Source organism: Sinocyclocheilus rhinocerous, unplaced genomic scaffold (genome assembly GCF_001515625.1).
Source record: "Sinocyclocheilus rhinocerous isolate Xijiao unplaced genomic scaffold, SAMN03320098_v1.1 scaffold377, whole genome shotgun sequence".
NCBI classification, from domain to species: domain Eukaryota; kingdom Metazoa; phylum Chordata; class Actinopteri; order Cypriniformes; family Cyprinidae; genus Sinocyclocheilus; species Sinocyclocheilus rhinocerous.
Genome location: NW_015633195.1, coordinates 1161536 through 1183858, shown reverse-complemented (window position 1 = coordinate 1183858; position 22323 = coordinate 1161536). Strand labels below are relative to the sequence as shown.

The 22323-nt window shown below is 36.8% G+C and overlaps 1 protein-coding gene across 1 annotated transcript in view; it reads left to right on the top strand.

Annotated features, from left to right (window-relative positions):
* Positions 1-19694, top strand: part of LOC107743874 (ELAV-like protein 4) — a 68060-nt gene extending 48366 nt beyond the window's left edge. The window contains exons 4-6 of the mRNA XM_016557328.1: positions 3259-3362; positions 11985-12138; positions 19465-19694. Coding sequence (XP_016412814.1) covers positions 3259-3362; positions 11985-12138; positions 19465-19694 — 488 coding nt within the window. The remainder of the gene's footprint in view (positions 1-3258; positions 3363-11984; positions 12139-19464) is intronic.
* Positions 19695-22323: the final 2629 nt, after the last annotated feature.

The following is a 22323-nucleotide window of genomic DNA, read 5'->3' as shown; positions in this document are numbered from 1 at the left end:
ATAAAAAAAAAAAATTAAAAACAAGGCAGTTACTATTACACAAGATATATCAATCAACACAACCTAAAACTGCTCTGAAGATACAGTATATACTAAAGTCAATTTTAAATTGCATTTGTTGTCTAAAACTGTTAAGACAATGTGTAAAATCATAATAAAAGTATAAATTATGAACACATCGGTTACAAACCCATGAGTATTGAAACACTCGGAATAAAACATGTCTAAATCAAAACATTTTAAATAAAAAATTCACATGAAAGAGTAAACAATGGTTCTTCTAAAAAAGTAACACAGTAATGCTCTCAAATAGAAAAATGTGTATCTATTTAAAGATTTTAAAAGATGTAAGTTCTCAGTGCAGGTTTTAGCATGTTGACAGTTATTGTGAAACTTTAGAATGCTATACCTCTCCCTGCGGAGTTGAAACTTATAATTCAATCCATTTAAAGAATCACTACTAAAAATACTAAAAACTAGTTAACCTCACTAATCGATTAGTTATTGGAAAACTAGTCAACCACCCTGCCCATCAGTAGTATGCCTGTATGTCCATAAGCAGGTGCAGCAGCAAGTTGTTTATTTAGAGGGAGTTATGTCCGTGTATGCATGTCTGTAATATTGCATGTTTTCTTTGAGGTTGTGCCTCTGTAGTTTGTTATAGAGCACAGATGAGATATAAGATATTTAATAGAGATCAGTTTAAGGTTCTGTTAATGTGTCTGTTCGCAGGGAAATTAAATTAGCTAAATAATTGCCTTGCCAAAAAAAGGCCCGTCGAGATTGTCAAAACAACTCGCAGCCTCCTTTCTTTAAAGGAGGTTGGTTTTATTCTTTGTATTTTCATAGACTACAAAGACTAATTATGAAATTATGCACTTAAATTAATAATGAATGAACTCACTAAGGGGTTCGTCTTTTCATTTTCTTAAAATATTAAGAATATGACTCAGTTCCACAACAATCGTCGTAACCTAAGTGTACGTAGGTGTGTGCGCTGGTGCTTTTTTCTTAGCAAACAGCCTGGTTCTGGTCCCCCACTGAGATCTCCACTGTCGCACCGCTGTGTGATGGAGAAGAGATGTGTATTTGTGTGTGTGTGTGTGATACTGGTGGGAGAAATCCCTTTGACTAAAGCAGTGGCCTTGGTCTGCCTCACCTTATCCTCAGGCAAGAACTCCAAAGGACGCAAGAACAACTGCTAGCAATGTTATGAAAATGCCATCAGGCAAAGGGGCATTACACAACAGATTGTTTTATGAACCCATTATTGTACGCTCAAACACACAATCATGCAAACACACATCCACCCACACGCACATATACACACAATGAAAATGGCATTACTGGGCATGCCAATGTGGGGCCAAATGCTCTGGGGCACAAAGGGAGGAGAGCGAGGAACACAGCTGAGATGGTGGAGATAGAGAAAGACAAATGGAGAAGTTAGGCAGAGAGAGTTCTCCGTGTCTTTCTTTTCTCGGTGTGTTCTCTGAATGTATCATTATCCAGAGCTGAAGTTCTGCATGACAGTGCTTCGGAAACACATTTAATTTACACTAACCTTTCCATTTCTATTTTCCCACACACACTTTCTCACTTTTGGAGATTGGTGCAGCATGTCCAGAATATTCACAACCACATAAATACACTGCTGTCCAAAAGTTTGGGGCTGGTAAGATTTAAATAACTGTTTTCTATCTGAATATAATTAAAAATTATTACTGCGATGGCAAAGCTGAATTTTCAGCAGCCATTACTCCAGTCTTCAGTGTCACATGATTCTTCAGAAATCATTATAATATGCTGATTTGCCGCTCGAAACATTTCTTATTATCTGTGTTAAAAACAGTTGTGCTGTGCTGTGCTGTGAAAATCATGAAAAAAAAATTTTCTTAGGATTCCGTGATTAACAGAAATGTTTTATAATATTATAAATGCCTCTACTGTCACTTTTGATCAATTTAATGCATCCTTGCTGTAAAAAAAATACTGACCCCAAACATTTAAACAATGTATAGTATAGAATAGTGTATACATATTATTGATATAAAGCACAGTGATTTCACTCAGATCAGCCAAAATCTAAGACTTAAATATGAATTCAAACATGTCTAACCAAATTAGGACTATGCTATAGACACTTACTGTGCAGGATACATGTCAACAATTGTCTCATTAGCTTCTTTTAGCTAACAATTTAAAAGAAACAGCTGAGAATGTTGTGACAGTAAACAGAATTAATGAATTAACAGCAACAATAATTGGTTTAAACAGATTTTCTTGAACACAATCCTTTCCACCAAACTCACACCATTAGTTGACCCAACGTTGCTGTTTCAAGCTTGTCAGGATGCTGTAAGCTATGAAAGAGCAACACATGAGTATTAAACCACTGTCTAGGATCACAATATTTATATTTAAAGAAACTTTAAAACATCAGTGTCAGGCTTTGAATAGTGCCGTATCGCTGCTTCTCAGTTTTCTGGTTCAGACCGGGGTCTTAATGAACGACAGAGGGATTGGTAATCCTCCGTAATCCAGAGAGAAAGAGAAGGTGGCATGCCGTTTGAAGCGAGGGCAGCGAGAAGTTCTCCATTCACCCCCTGCGGTATCTGGCATGCTTTAGCTTGTGTTTGTTTGGCGCAGGGCATAGCACTCTTTCACATTTGTGATTCACTTTGTGTGTACACTGTGGATTTAGCGCTGTCTGTTTCCATTAATGAGGATAAGTGCAGCGCTGTTCTCGAGTTCCACTGCATTTGTGTAGCAAGATCTTTAAAGAACGAAAAGGAAGGGGGGAGGCAGTACCACATAGGCCTTTAGCTGCAGGGTTTCTGTTTAAGTCAAATAGCAGATGATGGCTGCCTCGCCTTCAGAGGAGCAGCAGACGGTTAGAAGAGGTTAAATTAAAATAATTCCACCAAAGACTCTGTCAGAGGTTTTCAGCGGAAGCTTTCGCTTAATGTGCGCTATCCAAACATGAACTCAAACTAGTCACTGCTAGACAGGCTAATGCTACATATATCGTTAAGTGTTAATGTCGTCTATCTCATAATGTATGCGTAGTTCTTGTGATTAATGGTTTTAAGTGGTTTTAAAGACTTTTTAAGGGTTGGTAAAGAAAAGCGATACACTTTGAAAAGAAGGGTAGTTAAAAGAAATGCTTTCACAGTTTTATGTCTTTCTGCACATTGAATGTTTTAAATTAAAATATATGTCTTTTCTCTTCCTTCCCTTTCTTTGTTGTAACTACAGGGCAGAGTCTTGGCTATGGCTTCGTCAACTACATTGACCCAAAAGATGCAGAGAAAGCCATCAACACGTTAAATGGACTCAGACTTCAGACCAAAACTATTAAGGTACGTGACCACACTAGCCGAAACTGTAAACTTGAATAAGCATTTGCCATAAACAGCTTTGCCATAACAGAAATAAATTACATTTTAAATTCTATTAAAATAGACTTAAATTTAAAATTGTGAAAATATTTCACAATACTACAGTTTTACTGTATTTCTGGTATTTGTGATCAAATACATTTTTGATTAAAATAAAAACAATCAAAATTTACTGACCCCATAATTTTGAACGATTGTGTGTGTGTGTGTGAATACATATATACACACTAATATATACACACTATAGTATAATACTATAATACATACTATAATAATAATAATATTTATTGAATCATTTAAAAAAAATAGTTTTTATAAAAAATTATTTTAATTACTTATTTTTTATTATTTAATTTAAGTGTGTACGAATTGCATAACATTTTAATTAAATGAATTAATGTGAATTAATTAAATGATATTCCATTTAAATAATTGAATGCAATTAACAGATTTTCTAAAATTACATTATTTTTGTATGATTACTCGCAGTAAATTAACGTAAAAACCAAGAACAGCTGTATTGTGGTGCATTTTTATGCATACCTCAGTGTGTACGTTGGGATCAGCGTTCAGGTTCATGTTGATAGGTTACTGCCTGCCTGCTGTTTACCAAACACTTTTCAGCCAAAGCAACCCATATTACGCTAATTGCAGTAGCGGTCCCCCCCTGGAGCCAGCACCTCTCGCTCAAGGGCACAGCGTTGAGAAGGTTCTCTCAGTGCCTCTCCAGTTAACAGGTCACCCGCACCTGCAATTGAACCTATTTAAACATAACAGATAACAGACGGTAACAGAGCAACATCTCATTTAGGTGGAAGCGTCCTCCCAGTCGCCATTTCTCACGTCTGCGCCAGTCAATTCAGCGAATGTTTCCTGTCACCGTTTGTGCCAGTGGAGCTGCAGTGATTAGTACAATTGGCGTACACTGGCTCGTGCTGGGCTGAGGCGCGGCAGCACAAAGAGAGAGGAGGGCAAATCTGACTCATTAGGATGTAGAAGGAAACAGGAAAGCAACTGAAGGAAGAATAGGGAAAAATAGTGTAATTGATATGTAAATGAATCTCCAAATGTCAAATCAAAATCATGAAGTCACACAAAAAGAGGGAAATAGCATGTATAATGAAATGTGGACATGCTAAATAGATGCCTAAAATGTGTCTGGTTTTCACTGTGGAAATTGTGATCTGTTCTATTCTGTCATGCTCTGCTATATTTTATTCCATTCTATTCTGTTCAGACACATTGGTATTTTGTCATATTTTTGTTCTATTATGTTTCAATTTTCAATTCAATTTTATTTGGATATATTTTATTCTGATCTAATGTCATATTCTTATCTGCTATTTTCTGTTTTATTTTGTCATTCTGATGTTCTATTCGATTCTATTTTATTGTCATTTTATTCTATTTGGTTCTGATGTGTCATTTTATATTCCATTCTATTTGGTTTTGTTATATTTTATTAATGTTCTGTTTTATTCTATTTTATTCTCTTTTGTCATTCTACTGTCATTCAGTATTCTGATCTATCATTTTGTTTTCTATTCTATTTTATTCTATTCAGTTTTGTTATATCAATGTTCGGTTTTATTCCATCTCTATTGTCATTCTATTCTTTTCAGTATTCTGATCTGTCATTTTCTATTCTATTCTATTCTGTTTTATGCTTTGGCAATGTTGTTTTATTCCATCTCTATTGTAATTATATTCTGTTCAGTATTCTGATCTGTCGTTTTCTCCTTTTCTTTTCTGTTTTATTATATTTTATTCTCTATTGTCATTCTATTCTGTTCAGTATTCTATTCTGTAATTTTCTATTCTATTCTGTTTTATTACATTTTATTCCCTATTATCGTTCTATTCTATTCAGTATTCTGATGTCATTTTCTATTCTATTCTGTTTTGTTTTATTCCATTTTATTTTCTTTTGTCATTCTATCCTGTTGTCATGTTTTTTGTTCTGATCTGTCATTTTCCATTCAATTCTATTTGTTTAGTTTTTTTGTGTTTTATCAATGTTATGTTTTTTTTTTCTTCATTTTATTCTTTGCTGTCTATTTTATTCTCTTAGCTGTTTTGATATTCTATTCAACTCCATTTTATTCTCTTCTGAGTTATGTTCTATTCTGATCTGGTCTGATTTCTTCTATTCTTTTCTAATGTACTCATTTCTGTTCTATTATTAAATTAAATCATGCAATGAAATAGATCCGCCACAATCTGATGGCTTCCATTTTCCTCAGCAGCATTTGTGGTAAATTTAGAAGCAGCAGCTGGTTTTAACAGTAAATTCTGACTGCTGCTCAAGGCATAATCTGGCTGTGTGTGTGTGTTTTCATCTGGCCTATAATCCCAGACCTCTCACTTTTATCCACCCTAATCTAATCAGATTGGATTTCGCCTGTTTATGAAAACACGGCTCAGTGTGCGTGGCTCAGTACCTGTTAACATAACAGCAAAAGAATGTGTGTGTTTGTGTGTGGGAGCAAGAGAAAGAAAAAAGAGAGACACGAGAAAGAAAAGACTTGTCAGGACTGTTTTTGAAAGAGCACAGCACAATGCTCACAAACAGGGGCGTTTTCCAGAGTGGCAGTGTGTATGTGTTGGCCGGCAGTGTTTCTAGTACTGGTTTCAGCATCAGCTAAGAATCCATCAGAGACAGAATGACTCACTCTGTGTGTATTTGCCGATCATCACAGCTTCCTGCCACGCGGCACTTCTCTCAGTGACAAAACACACTTCTAGGGAGGCCGCGATACACATACATAAACACACTGTTAAAACACTGCACTTATCAGCCAAACACACCTCAGGTTTTTGTTCCCATCCTACGGCTACAGCCAAATGACTTCTGAGCTGGGTTTTTTTACCATAGCACAATCCTGAAAAATACAAAAAAATTTAAAAAAATTTAATTTGGCTGTAGTTCATGGCTACTTTGTACTGTGAATCACTCAAAACCTCCTTCTAACAAACTATTTATTCAATCCATCACAGCAGTTACTGAATTAACATCCGACTCACTGAACTGCAAGTCATCATAGCTGTCATTCATCTCTGACTCAAAATAAACCAACATGTTATGTGAACCACATTAGGAAATGAGAATCGTGAGACTTAAGTATGATTACTTATATTTGACATTGCACATTCATAATTTTATATTGATGTTGCCACCATTTTATAAGAGCATTATGAATTTTACATTAATGTAAAACATTTTTTTTACTTTTTAAATATTAAATATATTTAAAATAGAAATTAATGCATTGTATTATTACTAATAATAAATTAATATTATTTTATTATACAATAAAAAATTATGATTATTATTTTTGTTATTATAGACTGGTATTACATTTAGAGTCAAGGTATTATGTTTTGAAATCTGAAACACTCAAGTGAGCATACAGCGGTTTGGCCCGAGGGCACAATTTAGTGTAACACAAATTTTCATGCTGTCTGTTGAGGAGTTGTCATAACCTGCAGGAATGATGTTGCTGAGCATACTATTTCTAACCATGTTCAATTTCCTTCTCCGCCACACACTCCAACAAATGCAGACTTACAGGTAATGAAGCAAGATGACTTAGCGTGCCTACGTACACCAACAAAACGCATGCTACTGTGCACTGTGAGGTTCACACACACATCTCATGCATGATTGATTTTTTGCTTGCGCACAAACATACATGAATACTGGAATCGACACAACCAAATATGCTCCCGTTTCACACACTGTCTAAACCAAGTGCAAAGCAACAAGAAATTGTCTGTCCACAATGAAAGCAAAAATGCAATGTGTAGAAGAATTTTGGACCAATTTTGCACTAGACAGGAGCTACCAAGTGTTACCAGTGGTAACAATTTTAGAGTGGGGGGTTTTAAAAATGAGATACAACATCAAGCCAGTTTTACAGTTTCATCTTTGGAGATGTCAAAACTGAAATATCATCAATTTAACATCAAGATACTGTCAATAGTGCACTGATTAGATGTTCCTTTACATTATTGTCACTCTCCTTCCATCTCAGCGTGGGTTAGAGAAGCCAATGTCTTTATCTCTTTCGTGTGATCTCTCTTTTACACCTATCACGCTCTCGGCCCTCCTTGCTCGATCTCCTTTCTCTTGCACTCCATGAAACCTCTTATTCAGATCAGCACCAGCCCTCTCAAAAGATGCTCTCCTGCTGTAATACGGTAGAAAAGAGATGAAATTCTCTGTCTTATAACTTCTAATAAGTGTGTTCCAAGGTCATCCTTCTCATAAAGCCTCCATCGTAACCCCACCCCCCATCGAGCCGGGATGAAGACAGACCATCTAATAGCAACAGACAGCTGCGTCTAAGAGTGGATGAGCGAGAGAAAGGGGAAAAAAGAAGGAGAGGGTAATTATCCGAAGTGCAGTTCTATGCTCTTTTCAGCCGAGCAAAAAAAAACGGCGTTTATGAGGGCCCTCCTGCTGAAATAAGCTGATGATGTATATGTTTACAAGAGGCTGTTTAGACGAAAAACAAAGGAAGTGAGAAAAGACGTCTTTGGCGGTTCGCGATGAGTTTATATTCTTTCGCAAAACGCCGGTGTCATATTCAGGGTCTCTCAAGCACATCAGCTAATGCAGGAAGTCCATGAAAACAGATCAACAAAGCCGCATCTCACCAGCTGAAAAATAAAAAAAGATTGAGAGTGAGAGTTTCACTCCAGTCACAACTTCCACATGCTTATCATTTTGTTACACACACACTTCTCCATGACACTTCTCCGTTTCTCAGCAAAACTCCGGCTTTGCCTTCCTGTCGAGGTGTGATGGGAGAAATCCCACTGAGGGCGAGAAGAGCGTAGCCTTGTGCTGTGAGTTTCGTGTATACACACACATACACATATACACACACAAACACACACACACACACTGCTCACAGCAGACAGGGTGTTGATAGATCTGACATCTGGAGCTGCTTGACAGGGCAAGAAAAAAGCAAACAGAAAAGAGGAGATGAAAAAGAAAGAAGGGAAGAGAGGAGAGGGAAGAGCCTGCCAGGGTTCCATGCCTTTTGCCTTCTCCATTTAAGTGGATTTGAGGAGATTACGGTGGAGTGTTTAGCATGTTTAGCTCAACATTTGTAGCAGTGTAACAGCCTGTGATGGCTCTGCTGCCCAAATGTCAGAACTAATGAAAATATGAGATGGAAAGGCTGCTTCAACCATTAATGGGAACAGATTAAATTGATGTAAGCATTAAAAGGGTAGGGAGATAGAAACATCTTCCCATCTTGAATTAAAACGGAATTGCTGTAGTGGGAGAGAGCGAGACAGACAAAAACATGGAATCAACAAGAAAATTCAGAAAATGGATATGTTAGCTCAAAAATAAGAAAACAAATGTTGTCATTCTGTACACTGTACTCAAATTCTGTACTCACCCACATGTCGATTCAAACCCAAAAGGAGTGGAACACAGAAGGAGACATTTTGAAAAAAGTACTGGTCGTTCTTTTTAGTACATATACAATAAATTGGGACTGGAGCTTTGCAGCTTCAAAAAGGACACTAAAGCATCATAAAAGTATCCATATGACTTGTGTGCTATATGTATTTATTATGATTATTAAGCAAAATATTAATTTTCTTTATTATTATTCACATTATAAAAATTAAATTAATAAAGAAACATTACTATTGCAATAATACTAGAATATTGTAAAATAGAAAAATAGTACTTAATAATAATAATGATGATGACAATTTTATTTTATAGAACAACAAAATTACAATACTAATATTTATATCTTTATAACTTACTTTGCCTTTAAATGTTAAATTATAAAGCTTTTATTTTGGTGGAAAAACCTTAGGAGACCTAAGTTTCTCTTTTGTTGAAAACATATTAATAAAAAAAAATTCTCATTACATTAAAATGCATGCATTTTTTTTCTCATTGAATTTACACAATTCATGTGGGTCATACTTCAGGTTGCAAAATATGGAAATCTGTATCAATATGGAAGAATCACATAAATTCTGAGTCTTCTAAATACAACAACTTTGTGCCATTAATAAATTGGAATTTAAGTCATTATTTATTGAAAATCCTGAGGAACTATAGATTTCATGAGAGAAGTAGCGAAAGTTGAATGATGAACAAATCATTCTGAGTTGGACCTTTTAAATGAATCAATTGATCTGGTTAACAAAAACCGAAAAGATCAGGTTCCCACGTCCAGCACTCTATGAGTCAGTCACAGCAGTTAATAGAGTGGAGGGAAAGAATATACGTGAATAATAACTTAAATTGTGGTCTATTCATCACATGAAACTATTTTTATGAAATATTTGTTATGAAAGTAGTCATGTGAAAAGAAAATAATATTTCTAATATGAAAGCAGTCATATGGACTATGATATTTTTGGAACTGAAAAAAGTCTCATGGGTTTGGAAAGACATAAGGGTTAGTTAATCATTTTCATTTTTGGGTGAACTATCCTTTTGAAAATAATTCTCATTTAAGAAAATCCAGGATGAGCCACAGCACTGAAGTTTCCCACAAGGAATACTTAAAAAAATACCTAATTATATCTCTACAATTGTGTAAAGTTCAGTGACATTATGGTATTAAATTTGCCAACGGCTCTGAGATTTGATTGAGAATGGGTGCAACGGGTGAAAATTGCATCATGTGTGTAAGAAAAGAAAGAGACTGGTATTGGAAGTTGAAAATAAGTACAGTGTGTTTTAGAGTGTGACAGACACTGTCCAAGGTGCTGCAGAGTTTGACACTTCGAGTGAGCGCTAGATGGAGGGAGTATGGTGGAATGAGCGCTGTCCAAGGTGCTAGTAAGCACAGTGCGCTGATATTAGAGTGTGTGGGGAATGCGAGGGTGAGAGAGCTATAGATGGCTTGGCTCTCACTCTAGGCACAAACAGAAGGTTCCAAAGTGTTATTCAGCACAGATGACAGCCAGCCTTCTCTCTCACACAATCACACACAAGCTCTTCCATCATGTGTGTTTTCTGAAAACAAATTAGCCTTTATCATTTACTGCTGTGTGTTTTAAGTGAGGTTTAAGAACCTTATTCTAAAAATGAGTCAATCTGTACAACTGTAGAAAAGAAACTAAAACAGTCCGATTATGTGTAATTAAATCATTGCTTGAATATTTTTTTAATTCACTGTCAATACTTGTATTGACATATAACATGGTCAGACATGTGGTTATTGTACCATTGATGCATTTAATAATTAGTTTCTAGACCTGAACTAGGAAAGTATTTAATAGAAAATTAAGTAATGCTGTAAAAAATAAAATAAAAATCATGACACCAACTGCATTTATTAATTGAAGTTAATGTTTTTATATATATATATATATATATATATATATATATATGTTAAATACATTTTTAACAACTTCAAACTATTTCAAACTGTATAAACATAAATTACAATAATAAAACATATTATTGTAAATAGAAAAACACACAGTATTGTTCACGGTTCATATTTTGACATTAGCTGAGCATAATAAAGGCTGTAAAGACCTGAACTAGGAAAGTATTTAATAGAAACATATTTGGTAATACTTTACAATAAGGTAATACTGCAAAAAAACTAAATAATGATACTATCTGCATATATTCAGTTAATGTTTTACATTTAAACTTAAATTATAAAAAAATTGTTTGCAATAATGAACAATACACACTTATAGACACGCATACACAAAATATTTTTCAATGTTATTATAAAACAATGTATAAATGTATATAAAGTATATTATAAATTATATGAAAAGAAAAATTTCAAATAAAATTTTAAAACATTAACCTAGAATAATAAAGCCTGTAAGAAATATGCTATTTCATTGCTACTTCATTTCTAGATTTAATTATTTATACAAATAAATTACTTCCCAATATTTTTAAGTGTTTCTGTTTTTCATTACTTTTGGAGACTTTTCAGAATAGACCGCAATTATGCCTGTAGTTCAAAGGGTTCATGAACTTCAACCATTGTATTTTGAATACCCAATTTCTTGGGTACATTGTTTCTCTTCAGAAACAGGGTTAGAGGTGGTGTACGTTAATACTGAATTTACATTTTCATTCCTCCTTTGAGAAAATTTGCAAAGCTCTTTAGATGTCATGTGTATATCCCTTATCTGTGAATGAGCATGGATCACAGAGAATCCCTCACAGCAAGTTGTTCCTTTTCAAAATATTATAATAAGTCAAAGGGATTCTTCATTGTTCTTAAGTGGAGGATTTGGGGGCATTATCTTTCTGAAGTCTCTAGCTGCTCCAGGTCAATGCAAGAATACAGACCACCAGCACAGTGTGAGACAGAACAGGTGCGCAGACGACCTCTGGCATCTGAATGCTGCATTTTGCCAATGCAAGATGTAGGTTATAAATCGCCTGAACAAATATCCTACAAAAGTCAAAATTAAATTAAATGTTTAACAAGCACATGTGGAGTTCAAGAGAACAGTTTCCAACATTTTGATATCAAATCCTACCACATAAACCACTATAGTTTGATAATTGCAACAAATGCTCAATGTGTTTGTGTGTTTTTTGTCTTACAGGTTTCATATGCACGGCCCAGTTCGGCTTCTATCCGTGACGCTAATCTGTACGTGAGTGGGCTGCCCAAGACCATGACCCAGAAGGAGCTGGAACAGCTCTTCTCTCAGTACGGACGGATAATCACCTCCCGCATTCTCGTCGACCAGGTCACAGGTATCAGTGGGACCGCTTTTCTCTCACCCTGTAGCATGCAAACAAACAAACAAATAAATTCTCTCATTTCGCATAAAATAATCACACAAATCCACAATCTATTCGAAGATTTTACTTTATTGCAGCCGCTTGAATATATTCAGTACAGTTAAAGCCAAAACATAAGGAATTCTGCAACTCTTTGAGTGATTTGTTGGCTCCATATTAAAGTTGGAGGAAGCCAGGCTTAAATGGCATTATCTAGTCTGATTTTGCAAAAAACAGACTAGTGCGATTTAATCATTTCCATGACATTTAAAAATATGATTTTTTGCTTTAGTCAGACTGAAATCGAACTTGTGTATCTAAACATTCAACCAGCATAACAAAAAATGTTTCTGAAGACAATCACCTATTGCACCTTTAATGTGTACTAATACAGGGTTTCTGCAGGTTTTATGGAGATAAATTTAAGACTTTTTAAGACCAATAAATAAAATTTAAGGAAATTGAATGGAACACAATACATTATTAATATGGTCTTCAGATGTAAAGTGTTGTATCAGCAACACTTCAAAGACTAAAAATAGAACTTCCAATAGATCTCCATTATTTTTAATTAATATTACAAAAATTACTGTACCATCTGATCACACTGCAAAGAAGTGCAAATTCTGCACATTCTTAAATCAATATACATTTACTAGAGAACCTAAATTATATAAAATAAGAAATCTTGTTTTATGAGAAATTGATCAAAATTGATTTTATGATAAATTCAAAGGAAAAACAAGCCTACTGACAGATATTTGTTCTTTTTTAAGCATAAACTCGCTTCATTTAGTTCAATTTCTCAGGAAACAAGACTATATGTTTTTGCATTGCAAGTAAATGTATCTTGATTTAAGGATATTTTTATATTTTTATTGGAAAACAAAAAATACTGAGGGAGATACATATTTTTTAGTACATGCTACATTTAATAACTTTGTGAATTTAAGATTTTCTGCTCTTATTTTAGACTTTTTTAAGCCTTAATTTGTTTAAGGGTGACTTTTAAAACTTTTTAAGACCCACAGAAACCCTGAAATAGACACACACAAGCTCAACCATGTAGTCATCTTCTGTGTGTAAATGTACATTGTTGTTTGTTTGATGATCAAACAGCAGAACCAAGTTCATGACATGGAAAGACTGATGAGTCTATTTTAAAGCATCCAGCCGTCTCCTTGGCCTATCCTTCCTCCAACATTATGAATAAATCAACCAGGATATAAATGGTCATGGAGCTGAATTTCTTACACATTCAATATTTTTTTTACAACTGCATAATTCATAATGGCACTCACCATGCAAACAATATCGTATAAGCCACAGGAAAATGTACTTCATGTTCTAGTGGTGCCAAACCCTTTCTGAAGAACTGCTGAGGAATGCTGCATGGTCATATGCACACATACACACACAGAGGCCTTCCTCCCTTGACACGGATCCTTCCTCTGGCCTTGCAAAGGCTTCCCGGGAGAAAAGGGTCTGGAGGGAGCTTAATGATTCATTAAACCTGAGTTGCTAGTGATTAAGAATCAAGGAGTGTTTTCTTTTTGAAGCTACTGATCGGAGGGCTGCGTAAAGATACATGGAGCAAATATTACAACTCTTCTGTGAAGCCCTAAAAGCCAAACAAGGATTCTGCGTCTGTCAAAAAAAAGTTGAACTCTGAAAGAGGGATTAGACGTGTTACTCAAGACCAGTTAATAGTTTAATTAAATCTGACATAAATGTTGACAATTCAGATTAAGTCACCAGTCACATGGGCCATCCATATGCTGACAGGATCTGATCACTGCAAAATCACTGCAAGCCATTAGTTGTACATTTGCCCCATATCTGAATACTGATGTCATTAGCAAAACAGAAAATAGTGATTTCGTACAGGCGCATTTATGTAGAAGGAATGATTCTTATGAGGCGATTCTTTCAACTGAATCAAAATTAATTAAAGGCATATCTAATTCTGTGTCATTTTCCTCTGTATGCCAGTTTCAAGACACAGCATCCTGAAATACCAACGAAAGTCATTAATAAAGACAAACACATATGGTATGATAAACTAACAGTGGCTTTGCCTTTCTGAAATAATAATACATCATACATCCTTGTCATAAGTTTCTTGGTAACAATTAGGGAAGCATTTTCTCTGTTCGCCCTCACAGAAATAATGTATTGCGATGGAAGTCCTCTTCCCACATGTCTCATTTATGTAACTCGTTCCCTAGGGTGTGTCTGTTTGTTTTGAGTTTATTGGGGAAACGTGACTAAATTACAGGGATTTGGAAAGCTTTTAAGTATTTGACTGAATCCACGGCACGAGTACTTAAACCTAGCTTGTAACCTAAGTGAAGTATGATAGGTTTGGCGCTTTGATCAATAGTCAAATATTCAGAGCCTTGCCTAGCATTCAATACATGTCCCATCAATGAGAGCAAATACAATTGATCCATAACGCCGGCTCCTACAAGCTGTGCCTCTTAAGTGAAAAACGACTGCACTCCCATGAGCTACTTGTAGAAATCCCTCTTTTAAAATGCTACGCTTTCTCCTCTTCCGCCGCCTTTTCTTTACTCGCTCATTGATATTTTCCTATGACTTGAATTCCATTAACTATACAGTGTGAGCGCGCTGTCAGGAATGGTTTGAAACACAACGTCAAAATGCATTTGAGCCAACGTTGCACGACGAGTGTCCAAATCAAAGCCTGTCGAACACAAAGGATCTGTGATGTATACAATGAATCGAGATGCTCCACCAGACATTGACACCGCTGCCTTGGCCTCCAATTACACAAGGACAAACAGATGGATTTATAGCCGTGCGCTGGCAGAACCAGGCAAAGAGCTGCTCAAGTCTTCAAAGACCTTCCTTACTGAGCCTTTTCAAACACCATCTGTAGCACAGCAACTAAAAGTTACATAAAACAAGGACGTCGCTCTCCTTTCTCTGATTAGGCAGAAGCTACGGCGAAGAGGTGTACGCTTTTTTTCCCTCATAATATATTTAGCGCACTAGTTTAATAAATGTTCCATACAGTTGGCACAGCCACTTAAAAGTGAGAGAATGAGAGACAATGGAGAGGTGCTTATGTTCAGACAGAGGAGAGAAGGCTTTCATTAACAGCCGAGCTTTTCTGAGCTTTCCCTTTTACCCCTTAGGACTCTCTCTCTCTCTCTCTCTCCTGTACGCAGTAAGTGTTGAGGACCAGAACAGTGGGCGTGCAGTAGAAAGCGCTTTGTCAGGCCGGCTATGGCGGTCTCTTGCCACTGTTTCTTGAGCGCTCGCTCTGTGTGTCACGGTTATTATTAAACTCAGCATTCTCCGGCTTCATGTGTGCTGAGCCGAGATAAGTACAGGTAGAAAGTTACATAAGGTAGGAGTGATTACCGGGAGAATAGTGCTGTTAACCGGCACATTGTAGCCGTAACTCTGTTCGGTTCATGATAAGCGCTAAAAAGGAGCTAGCGGTGGCAGTGTCTCCTGTTTTAGCCCGGCCGCTCGCTTTGTTTAGGCAGCCTGTTATAGAAACGGCTGCAGGCTCATTATGGTAATGTCAGGGAAGCGAGGGGAAAAGAAAAAAGTAAAGCACAGTCAACATTAAGGCGCCCATTTGCATTTTTTAACCGTTAAACTGCGAGCTTTTTTCTGGACCCTAATTTTAGCGATTCTGCAGGCGTCTGATAGATCGTCAGCTGTTTGCTGAGTTGCAGCCTGAATGACATTGGTCAGCACTATTTCTACCCGAGGAAACCGAGATCCCATCACAATTTCATTAGTTGTGTTAGTGCACAATGCAGAAACCCTCTGGATTGAATCATATTACAGACAAGGACCCTACGACTCTGTTTTTTTTTTTAAGGTATGATATAAAACAGACTTCCAGAAGACAAAAGAACACAATAGACATTAGTTTGAAATATTGGTTTGCTGTTTAACAGTCATCAGACCCATCATTCATAATGATATGCAGGGATGTGCAAAATTCTGAAATGAAAAATTGGCTCCCTTTCGATTTACAAGTTTGAATTTAAAATTTGAATTGGAATGACAGGAAGAGGTGCATGAATTAAAAGGACAACTGTAATGCGTTGTGGAAAAAAAACATTCTTTCACTCTTTCCTACAAAGCTAATTTATTAAATATAATGAAACATTTAAATGAAGTACAATTTCTACAAGAAATTCTATAGATATCTGTCTGTAAGGCCTGAACCTTCAATAATAAAGGCTTTCAAACACGGAATTGTCAATTCAGCATTGCTTTTCTAGTTAAAAATTACAGTTATATGAATTTCAATTCATTTTAATTCAACTTACGTTCAATTCTTAACCCTGTTTGCTACCTCAATTAAAATTCAGTTCAAATTACGGAACTGAACCAGAATTTAAAGGCTTTCTTAATTCAATTCCGAATGATACACGACCCTAACTTTATGACTTGTTATGGCAAACGTAGTCTATGTTTGGGATGGAATACTAGCATACTGGTACTCCTGCATACTGTGCATATATAATACTGTGCAGTATATAATAAAAAAAGTAAAGTAGTATGTTTGTATGATTTTCCAAATATAGCCATATCATAAGTTTGGTAGGACTTGACCTTTAACATCTGAGTCCATGTCTGGCAATAACTTCACAGGCAGCGTTTTGTGTATGGAGATGCCATCAAAAGAAACTGGTTTGAGATAGGCTTCCAAGCCACATCTAATGAGCTAAAACAAATTCAAGAAAGCTTTAAAGCAATATTTATATTTATTTCTAGAAATAAATGAAGACGAATTTTTTTTTTTTTAAATACATTTATTAAAAAAGTCAAGTTGTTTCTATTTATTCCACCAACCGTCAAACTGCACATTGTGGGATATTTGGAGGATACGTATCTGCTGCCTTCAAAAGCAATTAAAGTAGAGAAAGGAAAAATTGAAATCGCATCATATGACCCCTTTAAGGCATTATGGTAGACAGGATGTTACCAGACATTGGATTTGGACATGTCTTGATGCCTTCCTCTCCCAGCTTTTGGACTCAGTCGGTGTTGTGTTCATCCTAAACAAGCAAAAGCAAAGATAGCATATAGTTTATGTCAGATCCATCAGTTCATTCCTGCACACTTAAACTGACAGACAGAAACAAAAAGTCGTCTAGTTTTGGATCAAAATTTTATGAAACGGAATGTGTAATCTCTTGTATTTTTAGATACTTGAGCTGTTGCATGTCAAATATCTTCTAGACAGAGAGAGGAACCGAGAGAGGAGGTGTCATTCCCAGTTTTCTCTATCTGCTCCACTTTCTAAGGATTCTGCTTTGACCTCAACATCACTACGCGGTGAGCACGAAGCTAACCGTGCATCCTAAACTCTCTGGAATAATGCATGCTTTTTACTTCTGATGGTCTAATTAAAGAGAGCAGGTTTTAGGAAGGGAGAGGGAAAAGTGAAAAGCTGTCAGGAATGACTCACGCTGCGAGGGAAAGAAAGTAATGCAGCCGCAGTCTGAATGAAAGCTCACTGCATTGAAAAGATTGTGTGCAAATATTTGTTTGCAGAACGGAACATATCAAAAGACACTGATTTGAATAGACAATCAGGCAGCACAACAGAAAACATCAATACTAGCGGGTGACAGCTGAGAGAGTGAGAGGAGAACGAACTGACAATATAGACACACACACTCGGCACTCGCACACAAATGCGTGTTCATTGTATTATGCAAATTGCCCTCTTGGCAAGTCGTCTCCACACGCACCTCCTCAGAGCAGAAGGATCGTCTCATTAAAAACCAACCCAACAAAAGACCTCCCAGTATGCCAGGCTCTTTTAAATGCTACTTTCAGGTAGCGGTCAAAACGCAAACCACGGAAATGTCGCGGACAAACTGCATACCATGAGGCGGCGTGTGGCCGTCAGCTGCCGCAAACCACACAGCGTGAGGCCGTCGCACACACGCGCTCAATTTCCACACCAGCGGGGCGACAGCATCAATATCGCCGTACTCTCATGAAGAAAAGAAAACAAATTACACATCTGCGTAACAGCACCGGAATGCTGGCCGGCCAATAGAATTTCACCATTCCACTGCGCCTCATTTGCATAATGTGACACCAGCAATAGGATCCATCACACAGGCTGCATAGCTCGGTCATTTGTCGTTTTCAACGCCAAATCATTTTCAGTCTCTAAATATAGATATGAATCACTCTGAAAGAAGGTGTGCAAGACAGGAAGTGTGTGCATTTGTGTTTGGTGCATTAAAGTCATGTTGGAAAGATCGTATTTACTAGTTGAACACACATGAAGGCCAACACAAAGTCCTAATTATGAATGGCGATGGATTTATATGTTTTGATAAGTTTATAACTTTTTTATAGCATTACATCACTTGCTCACCAATGGATCCTCTGCAGTGAATGGGTGTCGTCAGAATGAAAGATCAAACAGCTGATGAAAACATCAAAATAATCCATAATTAATCAAAATGATTCCAGTATATGTATTCATATCTTGTGAAGTGAAAAGCTGCGTGTCTGTAATAAATTCATTAAGGCATTTTAATTGTAAAATGTTGCTTCTATCCAAAATCCATAATAACGCTTCCTCCAGTGAAAAAGTCCATCCCCTGTTGTCCTCTCACATCAAAATCCACCTACATGTTTGTTTAGAACTGTTTTGGATTGTTTTCAAACGAGGCAACATTTTTCACTAATAACAGGAAGCAATGGTTTGAAGTTTTAATGATGGATTTGTTTCTTGCAAACACAGCTTTTCACTTCCCAAGACGTTAATTTATGGACTGGAATCATGTGGATTACTTGTGGATTATTGTGATGTTTTTAGCAGCTGTTTGGACATTCATCACGGCACCCAACCATCCTGATCCATTGGTGAGCAAGTGATGTAATGCTAAATTTCTCCAAATTTGATCCAACAAAGAAATAAACTCATCTTGGATGGCCTGTAAATTTTCAGCAAATTTCCATTTTTGGGTGAACTATTCCTTTAAGCCAAGAGTTTCTGAGTTGGGGGCATGTCAGTGAAAAAAACATGTCGGATACAATGGACATAGCATCTGTTTTTAAAAGAAGAGAAAAATCTAGCTGAAATTTTTGTAGAAAAGGTGTATTACCATCTTGCTCCGACCAAAGCGACTTGAACACACTGGCATTGTAATTACAACTTTCCAACACGTAAATACGAACTTTCCAGGAGGACTTGAACATACCATTAATGTTGCTGTTGCAGGCTGGATAAAGCCAGTAAGCGTATGGTGTGTTGTTTCTGGTGTGCTGGCCCCACAGGTGGCTCGCGGGGTGTGGGCTTTATTCGCTTTGATAAGAGGATAGAAGCGGAGGAAGCCATCAAGGGTCTGAATGGACAGAAGCCCTCAGGTGCTGCCGAGCCCATTACGGTGAAGTTTGCCAACAACCCCAGCCAGAAGACAAGCCAGGCACTACTGTCACAGCTGTACCAATCCCCCAACCGCCGCTACCCTGGACCCCTCCACCACCAAGCGCAGAGGTTCAGGTGAATACAATCCGTCTACAATAATAATATGTATATTTTCTTACATAGCTTCCTTTGAAACTCACATCAAATTTGGTGGAATTGCAAGGCAAAATAGGTGTCTGGATTATGAAACTGCTAGAGCTCAAGTTGTGTGTCACGTCACCACTGAGGAATAGCTGCTCCCAAAAACCTGCAGAAACAAAATGATATTCAGAAAAGAAACCGAAGCGAAGGACTGATAAGAGACAGTGGGGTTCTGTCATTCACAATGTCCCTCTGATTTCGTTTTCCATCCTCCTCCCCCTTCTTTCATTTCACATCTGTTCCTTTCATTTCAGTTCAGCAGGCCAGCAATAACTTCACTCTGGCAGCTAACACCTTTACAGCCCTGGGCAGCGCTTCTCAACCTTTTTAAAGGCAATGTGAAGTTAATTTTCTCTACCGTACCCCCACACTACGCATTTAGTTAGTCACAGGCAACAATAACAACAACTTTTTGATCCCGCCGTTGAATTGCAAGGTCTTTGCTTAAGATCTCCTTTCCTCGCAGGCCAATTCACATTAACTATGAGTCATGTCTTATGAGCTTCCAGTTGGCAAAGCCTTCCAAAATACATGGTCATCTTGCAGTGAAATTTTATTGCTTAATAGCAGCAGATATCAATTCACAATCAAGCAGACATTGAATATAGTATCGATAGTGTTAGCTTTAGCCATTTAGCATAATTATACTTCGTGTTTTTGTGCTTCTAGGACATGAAGAACTTGGTTTCTTGGTTTAATCAAACTAGAATCAAAGCAGGTTGACATTTCAGTATATGCTTAGCTGAACTAGTGGATTTTTGAACCATTGCTTATACATGCAATTTACGTATGCAAACTTATTTTGAACATTGGCAACAGGGTATAATGTCATGTTCCAGGGCTCCTGTACTGAAAAAAAATACATTATGAATTGCACATAACTTTTGAGGTCAGAGTTCACCTAAAAATTAAATACTTTTACACATCTCTGTTCACAATCGTATGAATGGAAGCATAACGGACTCTAGTATGCAGCTCATAAGAACCATTCAAGATATTTCATTATTCAGTTGTATCATAAATATAAAATACTTTGGATGAGTTACAGTCTATCTCCTCTAGATGCACGAACTGTCGGTGTGATGTTTACTTTAAAGCAAGAGATCTTTTGTTTAGACAAACAGGACTCGTCAAGCAATTAGCACTGCACAGCAATACTGATAACAGAAATCAGTAATTAATTCCTCATACATCACAAGCACTTATTATTGAAGAGATCTGAAAAGGATGAGTCCCATTTGCATGTATTAGTCGGCCGTACAAAGGCCTCATTGTGTTGTGTGTGTGTTTGGAGAGGAAGTGTGAAAAGCTGTAGGCCAGGCCAAGCGGGGTTGAGATACGCCTGCATATATCTAACACATCGCCTGCTCTTGCACCTCAGAGCCCTCTCTCCAATTAACTAATTTACCCACAAAGCAACCTGCCTCCCTAATTGGCTAATTGGCATCTTAATGACTCGACACTGAATGTCCTCGTTTAATTTTGGCTTCATTTTTTCTCCAAGTTTACACGAGACAGTTACCAACTGTTGACCCACTACGGAGAGGGAGGGCCAGCATGTGTACGTGTGTATTTGTCTGGAGAAGTTCAGTTTGAAATGTGAGAAAGCAGTAATTAGCCCTCTCGGCCATCTTGCAGCTTTAATAGGAAATGAGACAAGGCTGAGCCGAGTGAGGGACGGAGGTCACAGAGTAGCCAAACAGACAGGAGCCTAAAATAAGAATGACTGATGGGGAAGGAAAGCTTAATATACCGGCCCGCTGGGTCACTGGGGCTAATAGAGAGACTGCACAAGAAAGAGACAGCAAGAGGAAGAAAGGGCACTCCCAGTTAATGCTGCATTACATCCTGCCTACAACTTCATTGAAATGTCATTTTATATTAAAGTTTTCAGGTAGGCTGAAGGATGGCCCCAGACCAATTTCATCTAGCATATTACTAGCATATTATCTGCACATGTTCAGACACCAAGATTCATTCTTAATATATCATTCTGAGTATTTTTTTATGATTCATTTATTTCCCTTTTTGAGTTTTATTTTCAATTTGCTCATATCCTTCTTAATCATTCTTTAATTGTCACTATAGAAATACATTACAGTATTGCAATATACTCGAAATATACACATTCTGTTCTGGGCGAATTTAACCGAATTCTCCAATTTACTGTTATATATATACAGTATATATATACAGTATCTCACAGAAGTGAGTACACCCCTCACATTTTTGTAAATATTTTATTATACCTTTTCATGTGACAACACTGAAGAAATGACACTTTACTACAATGTAAAGTCAGTTTGGACATTTTCACTTAGGGGTGTGCTCACTTTTGTGGCCAGCGGTTTAGATATTAATGGCTGTGTGTTGAGTTATTTTGAGGGGACAGCAAATACTCACTGTTATACAAGCTGTACACTCACTACTTTACATTGTAGCAAAGTGTCATTTCTTCAGTGTTGTCACATGAAAAGATATAATAAAATATTTACAAAAATGTGAGGGGTGTATTCACTTCTGTGAGATACTGTATATATATAATTAGAAAATATCCCACATTATTT